The sequence below is a fragment of the Falco punctatus genome, assembly GCF_963210335.1.
Source record: "Falco punctatus genome assembly, chromosome: 9".
Taxonomy (NCBI): Eukaryota; Metazoa; Chordata; class Aves; order Falconiformes; family Falconidae; genus Falco; species Falco punctatus.
The window spans coordinates 10,088,524-10,104,894 of NC_137589.1; the positions used below are offsets into that span (position 1 = coordinate 10,088,524).

Below are 16,371 nucleotides of genomic sequence, written 5' to 3' on the forward strand. Positions count from 1 at the left end.
TTAGTGGGGTTCAGGATTTGTGTAATGATTGCTGCCTCAACTGTTGTTTCCCTGCCTTCCCCCGTGGATCCTGTAGCGGAGGTAGTCATTGCTTCACTGACTCATCAGTGGCAGCTGAAACCCACGCCCTCCTATTTCCCCTGCAATAGGCTTATCAATGGGGAGTGCCACATTACCCTGAACGTCTTTACAGGTCTGTCCCTCAGCGTGTGGCACAACTCTTGCCACAGAGGCGGGCGTGCTGCTGCATGGCCCTAACTCCCTGAGCGTACTGCCTTGCGTCTTCATTCCCCATCAGTACGTACGCTGAAACATAGAGTTTAGAATTAGGTAATGTCCTGTGATGAGCAGTACTCTAGAGCAAAGTAGTAGTAGTATTACTACTGCGGTTTATGTTTGTTCATTTGGGTTTGACAGTAAGCATACTGAAGTTTAGTGTGCAAATACAAGTACTCAGTAATACAAGTCGGCTCCCTGCTAATAAATCATTCCTGAGAAGCAAGGCAAGACCAGCTATATTCTGTGAGACTCATCCAGTTTCCAGATTAACGAAATGAGAATTAGTAAGGCTCTGCAGTATTTACATGATAGATCAAAGTCCTGACTTCTTTACAAAATACTCTTACATGGCTAATGACTTCTATTCCTCTGAGATTAAACTTCTGCTTGTGAAGCTGTGCTAAAGAGCAAATGATGCAGCTACTTCAGTTTGTCAAACTCCCTTCTTGACTCGAGCATTTAAAGCTGCTGCACTTCAGCTGACGAGCTGCAGGCTCTCTGTGCAAGCTCAGTATCGTCTAATGCAGCTGCTTGTAGGAAAGAGGTGACTGGGTTTAGTTCAGCTTTTGCTGTTCATAGGAAATGAGGCAGCAGAGCTGGTACCTCCCTTGGAAGTGTTAAGAGAGGGATCTGGACAGAAAAAATACGGAGAGTAAAATCCCTGAGTTGGCATACATGCTTGCTTTAGAATTCCAGTGAAGATCACTGGGCTGAGGTGGGACAGGTCAAAACATAGCAACGATGGTCAAACAGTGCTTGTCCTGCAGATCGGCAGGGGATTCCAGGCTTGTTGCTAAATGGTAAGTCCAGGTCATTTATTCCAAATTGGCGCGAAATTTTGGTGCTTTGGAGAACATAGTTTCAGGCTGAAGTTAGGTGGATTTCATAAAGTCACTAGTTTTTCATTGCTTGTGTGCATATCCACATGCTACAGGCAGCCAGTTTGTAACTGAAAATGAGAAGAATGGATCCAGGAGGGGAAAACTGATGTTGTATTTGCAGAAGGCCAAGTGAATTTTGATAGGTTTTGTGGGAGCAAGGAAAATTACATCACAAACCCCAGACAGACATGAAGGCCTCCTGCACTATCGTAATGGAAGTTGCCTGTTTGTACTGCAGTAGAGGTAAAATAGATGCTGCGCTATGAACTGGTACTGTGGCCATCTTCCAGATAACAGTTCTGTCAGTTAGCTTCATCAGAAACTGAAGCAATGCTACAGTCCTACTGAGTGCGTTAGAAGCGTAGGCATAAATAACACAGGTGTCCTATAAATAATCTGGGACTTGGGCAGTCAGTCTTGGTTGCAGTGAGATGCTTCTGGGTACAAATACTCCATAGAATTTAATATCCCTTTCACTTCTCGACATGGTTAAATTTATGTAGTGACTTGATGGTAGTTTTTCAAAATGTCAGCAGTTTTCAATTAGTTACAGCATGCACGTGAATTATTACAGCAGCCAGTATTTGGAAGCTGGGTGCCGTTGTACCCTCCCTCTTCCTCCAGCTCGCTCCAGCGGTGGAGCACAGTGCTGTCAGCTCAGCGTTGCAGGTGCCGGGCTCTGTGCAGGGAGGATGCCGCGCTGCACAACTTTTGCAAGTTACTTTGAGAGATCAATGTTGGGAAACAAATACTTTGTTTCATGTCACATCTGTTTCTCTTTTAGGCAACAGTTACCAAGGTCACGGCAATTTTGACTTCCCGCACGGGAATCCTGGTGGCACGTCTATGAATGACTTCATGCATGGGCCACAGCTGTCGCATCCCCCAGACATGCCAAGCAGCATGGCAGCTCTTGACAAACCTCTCAGTCACCCCATGCAGGAATCTGTAAGTAACTGTGCTGCGCACGTCGGTTTTCCTTTGTGGGGGTAAGGAGCTCTCATCCAGCTAACGGACTGGCCTCGTGAACCGCTTGTACTTCTGGTGGATTCCTCACTTTGGAAGTTCGTGAAATGGAGCAGTTCTGACTAATGCCAAAACCGCCATTGTTAGTTTCTGGTCTTTTTGAGTTTTTGGAGAAGCATTTCTGAGCTTTGTGAATTGTCATTTAAGCTTCTTTATCTGAAGGAGCTGACCTGGCTCGGTGTGCTTGTGTTAATCATTGTGCTTTGCTCTGACACCTGAAAAAAACCTAGACTTCATTCCCTAGGCCAGCAGGGTCTGCGGATATCCGTCTTCAGGAGACAGCTTGTTATAGCAAGACATTGGCTGACTTTAAAGCAGGGACAATGTCTCCCCTGGCTTTGTCCCTGAGGGCAAAATTTGCATCAAAGCATTTTGAGGGGGAATTCTACCCAAGCAGCGTGAAAGGCACCTTTAAGCTGTTGGGAATAGGACAAACCTGTAGATTTCAAGGGAGAGACGCTGCTGCTGGTCTGAGAGTGTATCCTTGTAAGAGACTGAAAAAAGGAGGCTGCTGGGGTCTCAGGTGGAGAGGCAGAACTGCACACTGGAAAAGCAGCTTGCTCAGAGCACTGGGCTTTATATACAGAACTTTATCTCCAGAGAATGCAGTACTGCAGCAGCTAGGTGACAGAAAAGCGACGGGCAGCGTTTAGCTCTTAGGCGTGGCTAGTCATCTACATTAAATGTGTGTGTGAGGGGGCGTATACATCCTTTTATGTTCATTTAAGTTACGGGGCAGGGGCTTTATAGCGTGCTGTTACTGCACAGGAAGGATGTTTAACTTGACAAGTCATCTGTGCCATGTCTTTAGTGAATACCAGAAAATGCAATTTCAGAATGTAATGAGGAAATGTGGTAGCAGATGCTCAGCAAAAGCCTACTCAGTCAATGTCTCTTCTAGCTGGCAGTGGGTTTTCCAAGGAGGATGGTGAGAAATAGGAAGAGAGCGGGGAGAGATTTCTTAGTATAGCTTGGAGAGAGCCCAAGTAACAAGACTGTCTGCAACAGAAGAGTCCAGAAACCGTAATGACTTTACCACTTTACATGCTAATAAAGGACAGAACAAACACACTGTAAACTTCATTTTATGTTGGCAAATTCCACATACCCAGCTGAAAGAGCAGTCTGAATTACCTGCGTCGGAACCAACCACACAGTGTTAGAATATGGTGGTGAGGGGCAGTACTAGCAACCTGAGCCACTCACAGCTGCTTTCCCGTGAATCAAAGCCACAGGGAATTATTCTTAGCTTCCCATTAGCTGACACCTACCGCTTGACTTCATCAGTTCACTGCTATACCTTTGCTATAGTAGTTGCCCCGGTGAAATTTCTGAAGCGGTAGGATATGAAGTGGTTGAATATGAAAGTGAAGTATTTGCGGCTTTCTGCAAATGGGACTGCTTACAGATGATAGCAAAGGTGAAAGTTGCTCAAGGCTGTGCATGTTCCAGAGCTGTCAGAGGGTACTTGGGCAAATGTTAATAGATTTTTGGTTTTGTGGGCCAGTCTGTAGCAAATCTGGTGCTTGCTTATGATAGCTGGCAATTAAAGTAAACTTTTGCCTCGATTCTCCCTCATTTATCGTGGTACGCAAGCTATACTGTTTGGGAACGGGAAGCGGTGCTAAAGCAGGTTCCACCTACTTTATGTCACTGGCTGATTTTTTTTTCTGATGAGGATCAGTTCAGGTCCGTTAGCACAAGGGAATTAGACTGACCTTGTCAATGTGGCCACGCAGTCTTTAGTCCACATTTGAGGACTGTTAGTGCTCCCACGCACACAGCTTTTCCAGTATTATAAAGTCTCTGCTTTCTTCTTCCTTTCTCTCCTGCTTGCTTTCTTCTCTCTCAAACAGACTGAACTATTTGTCTGTAGCAGACACGCAGGAAAGGCAGCTTTAAAATTACTGCTTTTAGAGAAATGCATGCCATTAGCACATTTCTAAATTGTGTAGCTGAATGTCTTTGGACAGACTTCTCTGTACGAAAATAACTATAAATCACATTGCGTAATTGAACTAAGGTTTTAAGATGTTGCCTGTGCTCTTGTCTGGCTTTCTGTCTTTCCTTTTCACACACTTAAGGTGCATTTTGTTTTCATCAGCTATTCACTTTGACTGTTTCATGTTTACAAGGTGAGTCAAGATCAGATGTTCGGTCCTTTTAGACGCGGGGTCTGTCTCTAACTGGAGCTGAACACTGCTGAGGAAGTTCCTGATTTTCTTATTACGAAGATTTGTGTGCCAGCCCTTTTACACTGGTAGGCAGAGAAAGCTGATCCCTCCAGACATACTCTATAGGTCACTGCAGGAGATGCAGATGTGTTTGCCCAGTGTAGGTGGGGCTGGGTAACCAGGGCTGGATCATCAGAACTACCTTCTCTCAACACTGCTGTTCCGTTCCTGTGGAAGAAAAAGCGATCAAGACCTGAAACACAACTAGAGGTGGCACATCTTCTCGGATGTAAAGTGTTGTGAAAGCTTTAGAGCAGATGTTTCTATATCAGTGCAAGATTGCTACAAAATAACTGCTGCAAGTCAAATCATGTATGTTTTCAGAAATTGTAACCAAGTTTTAGACAAAGGTGAATTCAGAGTTAGCTCTAGCTTAGTGCTTACTGCAGGTGGTGTAAGGAGTGGTGCGTGACTGAGCGATGGATCGTTGTGCCGCAGTTCCGTATGCACAGTGAGGTGATACGAGCTGGTGCCACAGTCAGAAGTTTTCTCTGTTCTTTCTAATTTCACTTCCCCTCTCTCTCACACCAGCACAGGTGCTATTGCAGCCGTGAAGTGGTCTGGATCCAGTTGCTGATGTGACTGAAAACTGATGGGCGGGGGGAGAAGTTTAGCTTTGATGTGTGTCAGTTCCCTAGTTGAGTTTACTGCACGTCTGCAAGGATGCAGCCGATGGCAAAGGCGTGGATGGGAAAAGTGGCCGAGAAGAGCAGCAGGGCAGGCTGGCGTCTTTCAGTGGTTCTGACAGCTAACCCAGCAAGAGCTGGTAAAACTATGACCCCAGTAATGGAGAGAGATATAAGCCATCACCTTAACCTGCTGATCCTTTTTTCACTATCAATTTTCTCCTGAGATGAAAAGAATATTGTTCTGCAGCTGGCAGGTCCCGTTGCTCTACAGCTGTACATCTCGGCTCTCCTAGAGGTCACTGTTGGGCTCGTAAAGAGTTGTGGTTTGTGCTGTCAAGCTGAAGATGTAGTTGTCTGCTATAAGCTCTTTTTTTATAGATTGTAAATGTTTTAAGAGTGCCAAAGCTTATGCGGCTAAAAACAACTCTGGATTTACCTTGCTATGTAAGCAAAGGCAGCTTCGCTAGACTCTGTGTTCGTAGTGTGGGTTAGTGTTTTTAAAATAGAATGATGGGAGCTGCAGACACGAGCTGAACGTACACAAAGTGTCTTGCTTAGAATGGTTTTGCACCACGGCAAACTTATCAATAGTTAGCTGAATGCAAATAGAAAAGTGTTGAAGTCCTGAGCATTTTGCTTTCTCACAGGTAGGCTGGTGGAGTCTGTGGCCAAAGTCAGATGGATTTTGCACCTGCGATGGCCGTTTAAGATTATGGTGGCCCTCAGTCTCACAGCGAACAATTACTCCCTATCCAACAGTTATCTCAGAGCCCAAGATAACTGCCTTATCAACTAAACAGTTTTTATATATATATACGCACATATATATAATGCTTGCCTGTATTAAACATCGTGTAGAATTTCTAACCTGCTTGTTTGTTTTGAAATACATCTAAGACCATATGAGTGCCTCTCGGTTTGAATTATTATTGATATAAACATGCCAGTATAACTCTTGCTTTGTGCATTCAGGGATACATTTAGGAGACTGTTCAAGATAATTGTTTTGTTTTTTCCTGGAAACTGCTTTCCCATTTTAGCAACACTGTCTTAAATTGCTTTTTACTTTTTGTTGTTATTAAGCTTTCTTAATTTCCACAATTCCCACACTTTGTGTTGCACATGACGGTACTATTTGGATAGACATCTGCTTTCACTTGAACTTTTGCAGAGTGTTTAGGCTGCAGATGGATTTACATTAAGCAGTGGTCTGTGGGCAGATTTTGTGCAAGCTTACCCCTAAGGTAACAACAGTAAGGTTGCAGAATACTTTTCAAGTAGTCAAACTGTGACCCTAACGGAGAGAAGAGTGTGTATCAGTACTTCTTAACAGTTAATTTAAACTCTTATATGGGAAAGAGGCTCAAACGTGATGCTGCAGATAGAATCCTGCTCGTTTCCACCAACCATCATACTACCAAAGAATTGAGAAGGACCTCTCTGTAGCTGAGCGTGACTGTCCCAATGGATCACTATTCAGATTCCAGTTTTCATTGAGTGGTGAAATGTATTCTTTTAAATGCTTGTTTCTGTAGTCTTTTTTAATTTCGTGGGAAAATTTTACTTAAGTTTTGTAATAACCTCCGTTTTGCTTTCCAAAACTGAAGACCAAGGTTAAAATAACCTTGCAGTTTGCTGTGGTACAAAAGGGTCGATGCTGACATAGCATTTTGCTGGTTTCTGTTGGCTTGGCTGGATGAATTTCATGCTGTTGTTGTATGTATCTGTTCTTTTATTTCAGCTCCACTTTGTGGCAATATGTAGCATTCCTCAAAAAATGTTTACATTTTTTGCTTCTCCATATGCCCAATTAACATGAGACATCTGATTCTGAAGCATTCAGACACTTCTTTCTCATGGCACCAAGGTCAAGCCCCAAAGAATCCACTAGCGTCAAATGTGACATGCAGCAGAAGGAAGAATTGGGCTTGTGCGGTTTTGTTGCTTCTCTTGTCATGTGAGAAAGATGTTTTTCCGTAACAGCGTTTGGAAGATGCATGTGGTTTGGTAGTTTATTCCCCATGGAAAAATATTAAAAATACTAAACTTTTGCTAGAGAACTTACCTACGGCATGAGTACAAAATAGAAGTGCGATGATTAGCTCAGTTTAAGCTAACGCATTGTACTTTGCAGTCAGCAGGTGTGCAGCCACCTGCGGCACCTCTGCTGATGGGTGGGGAGCTTGCTCACTGAGCCGACCTGGGGTTTTGCCACCTGTCAGAACCCGTGAATACCAGCAAGCAAAATCTCCAGCCCTTAGAAGGATTGTTACCTTCTGAGAGGAAGAGGAGGAGAGGAGCGGGGAAGGACTGGTGTTTGCAAGATGTTTGTAATGAGCTGAACCACGAATAGGCAGCGGTGTCAGGAAGCAACCCTGTAAGGGAGCTGAACAGAAATGATGCATTTTCTCAGTTAATCAGTTTCCTGGCATGGGGATATCAGTTTCCTGCTGTAGAGATCTTGGTTTCCTGGCGTAGGGTTCATTGTTCAACTAATTCTTTGTTCACTCATGGAATATTTTAGGGCAAAAGCATCTGCCTTGCAAATGCTGAGTGGGCACCCATAAGCCTCCTTACCTTCTCTTCGGGGTTCGTTATTTTGCATCTTCAAGTGCAGTTTCCCACACCACAAGGAAGCGAACCAACAGCACAAATCCAATGTGTTAATCGCCCCGTTGCAGATAACCTCCAAAAAAGCTGAAACACTTCCTCTGGCATTGGGATATGGAGTTTTCTTTTCTGATTGCGCTTTTTTATTTCTTTTTTATTTGTTTGGGCTTTGTTTGGTTTTGGTTTTTTTAGTTGTGTGTGTCTTTTTTTTTTTTAATTTATTTAAGTTATTTCTTTTTGTAACATGTGGTTACAGTCAGGCACCGCGAGCACTGTACCTTGTGGCCTCACTTTCTTTTCCTGCTTTTTTCCTCCTCCGCAGATCCCTCATCCCGGCAGCACTGATCAGTCCCATACTTCCATGCAGCAAGGTTTGCACGTCCCTCACCCCAGCAGCCAGTCAGGGCAGCCATTACATCACAGCGGGCCTCCTACCCAGCAGTCCCGGCAGCCACCCCCGGCCGCTTCTAGCAACCATCCACACAGTGACCTGACCTTTAATCCCTCCTCAGCCTTAGAGGGTCAGGCTGGTGGACAGGGAGCACCTGACATGCCGGAGCCCTCGCTGGATGTAAGTCTGTGTCATACTATCATCTGCCTGCCATAGCGTGTGCTTCGCATCGCGGCGGGAGGGCGGGGAGGGGGTGGGGACGGGGAGCCGCTTCCACAGCACATGCCATCCTGTCATGCTTTGGTACATGGGCGCAGGTGCTCCAGCCGAGGTGACAGGGCGCTCCTGGCTTGCTGGGAGCACGGTTCTGGTTTGAGCAGCCGCGTGGTGCGCGAGCCATGACCTCTGCCGGGCACCGAGGCCGGCACTTCTTCAGACTACAGTTCAGGAGCCAGCTCCTCCCTTCCCCCTCACCGCTGGACGGGGTTCGAGCGCTCGTCTGGCCCCTGGAGCCATCGCAGTTCCTGCACAAGAGGAAGGAGACGGCTGTGTGTGGCTGTGCCCGTGGCGGAGCTGTGCCGACTGAGCCGCATGCTGAGCCCCGCAGATGCCCTGGCCGGGGGAGGGGGATCTGTGCTGGCCCCGCTGTGGCACTGCCCCTGCTCCCTGCAGCCAACAGCCCGCGGCGGCTGGTACCCGCTCGTGCGGGCAGCTCAGCAGCACGGGTCCTTCCTCCTGGCGCGCCACGTAGGAAAATAAACAAGGACGTCCTCTGCCTCCTTAGCCACCGCGGAAGGCAGCGCACAACTAAACTAAGATAAACCTAGTTTCAAGGCCAGAAGTAGCCTTCTGTCTCTTACCGTCCGTTCAGCAGCGTCGGAGCTGAATTACCCAAGGTAGCGCTCTGGTTAACCACCCACCTTCCGAAACACAAACTCCCTAGCGCTAGGATCGGATTTTCGTTTTGAGTCATGCGTTGCCTTGTGTGTATCTTCTGTCTGTGCCAAAGTCTGCTGCTGCACAGTGTAATTTCCTTAGAGAAATGTTCGCCTCTGTGCCTTGAATTTATATCTGTATTTTACTGTTGTTGCATACTTAACTCCTCTGTCACACAGGAGCGATGTGCTGGCAGGTGGCCTTGCAGAGGGGAGGGAGGGGTTGGGGGGAGGGGGGGATGCTCCCGTTACAGGAGCAGTGCCCAGGACTAACTTCAGTCTGAACCAGGCTGCTGCTGTTCGCACAACACGGTCGGTCACACGCGCATCCTTTGGGAACAATAGTTCATGTGGCAATTAGAGTTCTGAACCCTTAAGGATCCCGTATGAGCAATATTAATCGGTGAAATAAAAACCTCGGGTTTTTTCTTCAGATATTTAAGAAACATAAAATATGCTGTTATGGGTCAGATGCTCATTCCTCAGTGAAAAGCAAAGTAGAAACCCCTGTGCGTTCATCACAGTGCTGTGGGCCTCCCTGATGGAGGCACGCTGCATTCTTAACGGGAGGCCGAAATCATCTTAGCTCATCGGGAAGGCCAGCGCCGTACAGCGTGGGGAGCGTAGTTCTTTGAAATAGCTGTGAGCTCAGTCACGATCAGGTGGAGTATTTTAATGGGTTCGGCTCTGAGCGGCTGTGTGGGGGCACCAGGCTGAATGAAGCCCTGTGCAGCAAACAGAGGGACCGTACCGTCGGCAGCTCGGTCCGCTCCCGTCTGACACGGCCACGTTAATTCTTCAGGACTCTGGTGTGCTGCAGTTCCGGGTTTAACCTGGGTTAAAGGATGTACCTCGTGTAGATACAGCTGGTCCGCACTGGGACCTCGGCAGAGGCGTAAGACTCAAATGGCTGGTTCGGCTTCTCAAGTGGCACTTCAGGAGCACTGGGTGCACCTTTCCGAGTTCTGCCCCAAAGCCTGGCGCCCTCCTGTAGCTTCTGCCCCCTCCCGCCTCTCAGCCCCTGCGGCAGCGCGGCACCCTCAGTGCCCAGCCGGTCCTTTCTGAGGTCAGTGGGTTTCACACCAGCCCAGGTCACCCTCAAAGCTCAGGAGACTGCATCTGCAGAGATACTGAACATACTGCTTAAAACTTTCACCCGTCTAAAAAAAAGGCTTTTAAAATCCCCCGTATACAAGAATGAGTCTCAGAGCCGCTATGTTGAATTTTTAAGAATTGAGGTGTAAAATCGTAGGACAAATTCAGTCATTTTTTACTTTCTACGTGTTTGGTGGGGCCGCAGTTGTCTTTTGGGCTTTCTGTACAGGTTATTCATAAAAAATTACGATAGCAGGTGAAGTATGTTTAAAAGCCTTATATCTTTAGTGTAGTACTATGACAATAGCATTTTTACCGTGAATAAAAGGAGGCGGTATTTTAAGAAAAGCGTTCCTTCTGGGAGATTCTGTTGATATAAACTTGACATCGCATTTTTTTCAAGATGCTTAGGAAGTAATAAGCTTTTTTCTCCATTTCACGTTTAGCTTATTGAATAATATGTTCACCCATATAACATTAGAAGATGAAGCTGCATTTGCACAGGAGTAATAGAAGCATATAAATATAATATTTGCATGCTAAATGTGATGCAGTCAAGCTTTTAGTTTTACAGTATTTGAAAACGTAGAGCGACTTAAAATGAATTTCTCGTACCTACTACCAAGTTTGTTAAAGCAATCCATATTTTTCTGTCTTTGCTTTAACGCAATACTGAATACAAAGGGGACTTTATTACAAACTCTGCTTGGCTGTTTTTTATATATGACACTTACTTTTGAGTAGGGTATGGAGAGATGCCGAATAGAGCAGCAAACGCTGCCTGGTATGCAACCCAGGAGCTACAATTTGCTTGTTACCTGTCAGACCAAAAAGAATCTGAGTGACGGTTGGAAAAACAAAATTTTCTATTTGAAATGCAGTATTCATAAAAATATAAACAAAGCCCCCACAACTATTCCTTTTGATACCTTAAACCGCTGTGTAGATTAGTGCATCTTCCGTTGGACAGGGTGTTATACCCCTGACCCTTTAAATGTCTGGAATTGCACGCAGCACTGCAGTGAAGCACTGCCAGCCGCTGTAAACTCACTGCCACAGAAGTGAAAAGGACTGAGCCAGCTGCCTTGCCGTTCCCCTCCCGTACTCCTCATGTGGTTTGCTCCTCTTTTTTTTTTCTGTCTTTTTTCTTTCTGGGCTAGTTTTAACCCTGGGCGAGTTCCCTGCTCCAGCTCGCTGCCCCAGAGCTTAGATCAGCACATGGAGGCGCGTAGGGGGTGGCTGAGGGGTGAGGAAAGGACCGGGCTGCCCCTTTCTATAGGGGTGCAGGCTGCAGGCGGTGTGCATGCCGACATGTGTCAGTCAGACCAGCCTTTGTTGACCTACCTTAAAGCTCAAACATGTATTACTCAAACTGCATGTTTCAAGTTTTTATTCAGTGTTTTATATGAAACTCACGTATATAACAAGCATTTATCGAGACGTTTTTGTCAGCATCACTAGCCAGGAAATAATCTTTGTTTATTGATGAACTTTTTGATGAGGAGGTTGACTGAGAAACCCAAATTGAGGTGGTAATGTCATTCACAGGTGAAAACCGCGTAACACACTTTCACAAACAAGCGGATACTGTATCATCACAGGGTGTTAGGTTTGTGTCGCTGCTGCCTTCCGATTTATTTGGATGTGTGCACATGAAAGACAGTTTCCAAGAATGCGTGGTGTTTAATCCCTTTTTTTTTTCCTCAGTTGTGTTTCCGTTATCTGTAATTTTCCTTTTATCTTTATATTTTATAGCTGCTTCCAGAACTCACAAATCCTGATGAGCTGCTTTCGTACCTGGATCCGCCTGATTTGCCAAGCAATAGCAATGATGACCTTCTGTCTCTCTTTGAGAACAACTGAAACCATATATATTCTCCCATCCCTTTCACTTGTTCACACATGTGTGGCTGCACAGCGAGGAATCTTAACACTCCTTTTCCACAAGAGAAGAAAACAAAACTCACAACTTGATCCAATGGTGCACTCCCTGCTTTCTTCATCTCAGAACTGCTTTTGTCAGCTTCAAAGACTGTGAAAGTGACGGGAGAAAAAAAAACCAACAAAAACAAACCATAAATAAATGCAGTAATCTCCGAGTCTGCCGTGCTACACGTGACAAAGAAGCTCAGACAGTTGTGCAGCTCTTGGAAACCCCATTTGTTGTTCATCCTCTAGAGAGAGAGTTCTGTGATAAACATAGTGTGAAGTATCTTGGCAAAAACGAATCTTGGCAAGGGAAGAAAAGGCAACAAAATGGAACTGTCTATAATTGACCCGTCTCAGAGTGTCCTTCCAACGCGTGTTCTTCCATTTTTTTGAAACTGTATCTCCCTCCACCCCACCTCCCCTCTACCCCCCTCCAACCACAGGTTTGCGTTGGAGCGATTGTCCTGGCCACACACACAAAAAAATAACAAAAACATGTAAAATCTCAAAAAAGCACAAATCCTGCAGTCAAGTGGCAAAGGTAGGGAAGACGTACAGGCCTGTCAGAGGGAGCCAGCAGCTTAGCTAATGCGACATCGGTGACGGAGTCCTGAGAATCTTCAGGCCGCAGCCGTGGGTGCTGGTATTTCTGCGAGCGCAGGAATCTTCACCACCTCTTTGCAGAGGATTCCTCTAGCCAAACACACAGATTGGAAACACCCGGGGAGGGGGGGGAGGGGCATAATAAATATGTTTGTGATGTTTAGGGGTTTTTTTTGTGATTTTGGTTTCAAGTCAGTACCGTTCGTGGCTGCTTTAACATCCAGCTGTTGAGATTGCTGTAGTAGAGCTTTTTGCCATGTATGCCATGTGGAATGGAGAAGAGAGGGAGGGGGGATGCAAACCAAACTGTTCCTGATTATTTCTTGCAGCCTTTGGTGCCCCGAGCGTTTGCATCGCTGTCAGTACCGCACCACGTGTAGTAAGACGAGCTGGGTTGAAGGCAGCCAGGAAATTATTGCAGGATGGAGGGAGAGTAACGTCACTGTCTGCATAATTATTTTTAATAATCGGCTTGAGAAGGGGCATTGACATTGGACAGACATCTTACAGCTTCATTTTCGTTTTGCTTTGCGTTCTGTTTCTGTGACTGTGACAGATAATTCAGCCTTTTTCTTTTCTCCTCCTTCAGTTTCTTTTTTTAAACTTTGGCTGCTGGGATGAGCTCTTTCTCCTGAAGGACGGGGCATGGGGAGAATTAAGTAACTGTCAGTAGATTGCTACTGCCCTCAAGAGACCCTGCTGCCACAATCACTGTCTTGCCTCTGTGATCTGTGCTTCTCGTGTGGTTGCTGCTCCTGCATGAGCTTCCTATTGCTTCTGTGCCCATTTCTGTGCTCTTCGTCTCTCTCTCTTTCTCTCTCTTATAAATGATGTACAGTAGCTGTGTAAGAAGTGCATGTGTGCCAACTTTGCCCTTGCGGTGCAACATTTCAGCTTTTGCCCACTGTACAGTTATTGGTTTAGTTTCTTTTTGTTACTAGAGCAAATCTGACCCTACTCCTTTTCCTCATCCCAAATCCAAGCAAACACCCTTCGTTTGCTCGCCACGCCACGTTTTTAAACTGAAGTGCCAGGCAAAATTTTGTTTGTTCCTGTTTGTTTGACTAGAGTAGCTTCCTAGCCGGCTGTGTTTAGTTTGCAGTGCTGTAAATGGCATGCTCTGTGCTTACGACTCTGGATTTGTTTTCCTCACCAAAGTCATATTTGTAAATTCTTTGCGGTTTTTGTTTTATTTTGCTCTTTTTGTTAATGTTTCCCACTACTGCTGTACATGCGTCATGATATATATATGCTAGTCAGCAGCACCTTGCTGTAGATATTAAAGGAAATGGCGGTTTAGTTCTTTTATTTTCCAGTAGGAGTATTGAATCTGTCAAACATATTATGTAGAGATGGTCCCACACTTATATTTTTCCTGTTTCAGGTTTTTTTAAGAAAGGCGCTGTTCATTATGCAAAATCAATTATTTTAAGAATTGCTATTGTAAATATCTTTGTGAATATTTTAGTATCGTCTTTGATAATATTCAACATTTTCATGATCTGGTTATACTTTTGCTGGTGTTTTTAAATACCTTGTCTGAAGAAAAATATGGGTCCTTTTTTAAAAATGAAAATTGAGGGTTCTTTAACAGAATAAGGGAGTTGGGTCGTCCCTGTCCCCCGCCCCCCCCCCCCCCCCCCCTTCCCATTTTCTTTTGATAAATTAGCCCAAATTTCATATCCGTTTATGTGTCTAATGAATTGATACATCAGGCAGTACCTGGACGATCGGGGCCCAGCTCTGTCACGGAAACATAATAATACATGATTGCCTAGGGCAAAAAACCAAACCCAACTAACCGACCGATGTTCATGGACTGTGGGTGATTGTGGGCTGGGGGTGGCAGGGGTTTTGTTCGTTTGCCCGGGTGAGCAGAGCACCTAGGACCAGCTGTCTGAACAGGTAAAGATGCATTGAGGCAAGCAGCAAGCATGTGAGGTACCGTATTGATATCACTCTGCTGGTGCTCCGGTCGCTGAAACGGGGGCACAGTAACACTTAGGGATGTCGGTGGGTGGGGGAGGGAAACAGTATATTTTATTCTGCTTAGAAGTGTCTTTTTTCTTATGTAGGCTTGACAACCTGTAGAGGATCTCTACAGAATATTAAAGATACCTTGGTGTAATACATAGTAACATGGTTGTGGTGTGGTGCTGCTATCACACAATTCCTAGGAGAGACCATTCTTCAGTTACAGATGTGTTTTGTAGCCATTTTACTGTAGTAGTTTCCCCCTGTATTTTTGCTGCATTGTTTATATAGGTATTGAAGTCATTCGCAGGGGTGGCTAATGATAAACAGACTTTATGCCCTTTAGAGTTTGGGGTTTTTTCTTGGGGGGGTGGGGGGGGATGGGGAGTTTCTTAAGCCATAGGTTTGGGAATAAAGAAGATTTCTCACTATTAGTTGGAACTGGTTGCTCAGATTTTTTTTCAGTTCATTCTGTTTGATGTTCCACCCTCCACTGATTCCTGAGCAGCTAAGTTAGTCACCTGAAATGATTTTTCTCTTAAACACAACGTTAGTATTTTAAACCAGGTATGTTAAGGATTGACCTTTTGCTAACTGGTAGTATTTAAAATGCATCATTTAAAAGTACCTGTTGGAAAGCATAAAGGGAAAAAAAAACCAACCCCGTAGTTATTAGCGATGTGTTTGGAGCAGTGTTTGCATCTGCTTTGTACAGTGATAGAGAATTAAAGTGGATGGTTGACATTTTTAAGCTTACAGAAACATTTGGTTTCTAAGCAGAACATAAGAGAGAAAATACGATTTTTACCCATCACCCAAATGTTGGGACATTCGAGACAGTTTTAAAAGTTATCTGTCAGCTAAATTCAGGTACTGTATAGTGGAGTCAGTATGAAAAAGCTTCTAAATGAAAATTTAGTTATTTTTTTATCTGTTCACTGCCGTATTAAAGTTTAGAGGAAAAAAAACCTAGCAAATAGGGTAATCACAGTAATTTCTTTTAAAGCTTAATTATTATATGAAATTCCAGTAGTATTTTTATTCTTCTTTTTTTGTTTGTTTACTTTTTAATTGTTTCCCTATGGAAGTTCATCTGGGAAAGAACCCACAGAGATCTACAGTTCTGCTGCCAGGACATTATTATAGGACTGACAGATACACGCCAATGTCTGCAGCGGAGACTCAAGGGACAGCTGTACATATGTAAATGACAAATAGAGACATGTTAACAGAAATGCATTCATTTTCCTTGGAATGTGCATTGTTTTTATTTCGCAGGAAAAAATAAAAAAAAGCTTGAAGCTCCATCTTATGTGGAAAATGAATCCTGTTTGTTAGCGTTTGTGGAGTCTCAGCATTTGTTTCACTTTCACTTCTGTAATATACTCTGATCCTTTGTTTTGTTTTGTTTTAGCTACATGTAATATTTAGCTTACGTGTACTAGTCTATCACCTGTGTATTTTTAGGGTGCTACAGAAATAATGAAGAAAAATACGGGGATTAAAAAAAAAAAAAAATTGTAACCAAATTCATACTTTGTACAATTTTTGATATCACGATCAGAGGAGAATTAAAAAAAAAAAAGAAGTACAATCTGAAGTAACATGCAAAAATGGCCATTGTCTTTGTTTGTACATTGTATGTACAGTACAATGCAATCATTTCATACTTTAAACTGGTCAGAAAAAATAATTGTGATTTTTAGTCTTGCAAAACTGTATGTAGTTAGATGATGTGACAACCTAATATTTATCTAATAAATATGTATTCAGATGAAACCTGTA

General features: G+C 44.3%; 1 protein-coding gene across 11 annotated transcripts in view; it reads left to right on the forward strand.

The window, feature by feature from the left end:
• The window catches only part of ZMIZ1 (zinc finger MIZ-type containing 1), a 359,397-nt gene extending 343,026 nt beyond the window's left edge, over positions 1-16,371 (forward strand). For 10 of the 11 annotated variants that reach the window (XM_080400881.1, XM_080400877.1, XM_080400884.1 and 7 more), the window contains 3 exons: positions 1,945-2,108; positions 7,982-8,230; positions 11,836-16,371. In XM_080400881.1, the coding sequence (XP_080257007.1) occupies positions 1,945-2,108; positions 7,982-8,230; positions 11,836-11,943 (521 nt within the window). In that variant the 3' untranslated portion in view covers positions 11,944-16,371. The remainder of the gene's footprint in view (positions 1-1,944; positions 2,109-7,981; positions 8,231-11,835) is intronic. The other variant, XM_080400885.1, reaches the window with a different exon arrangement.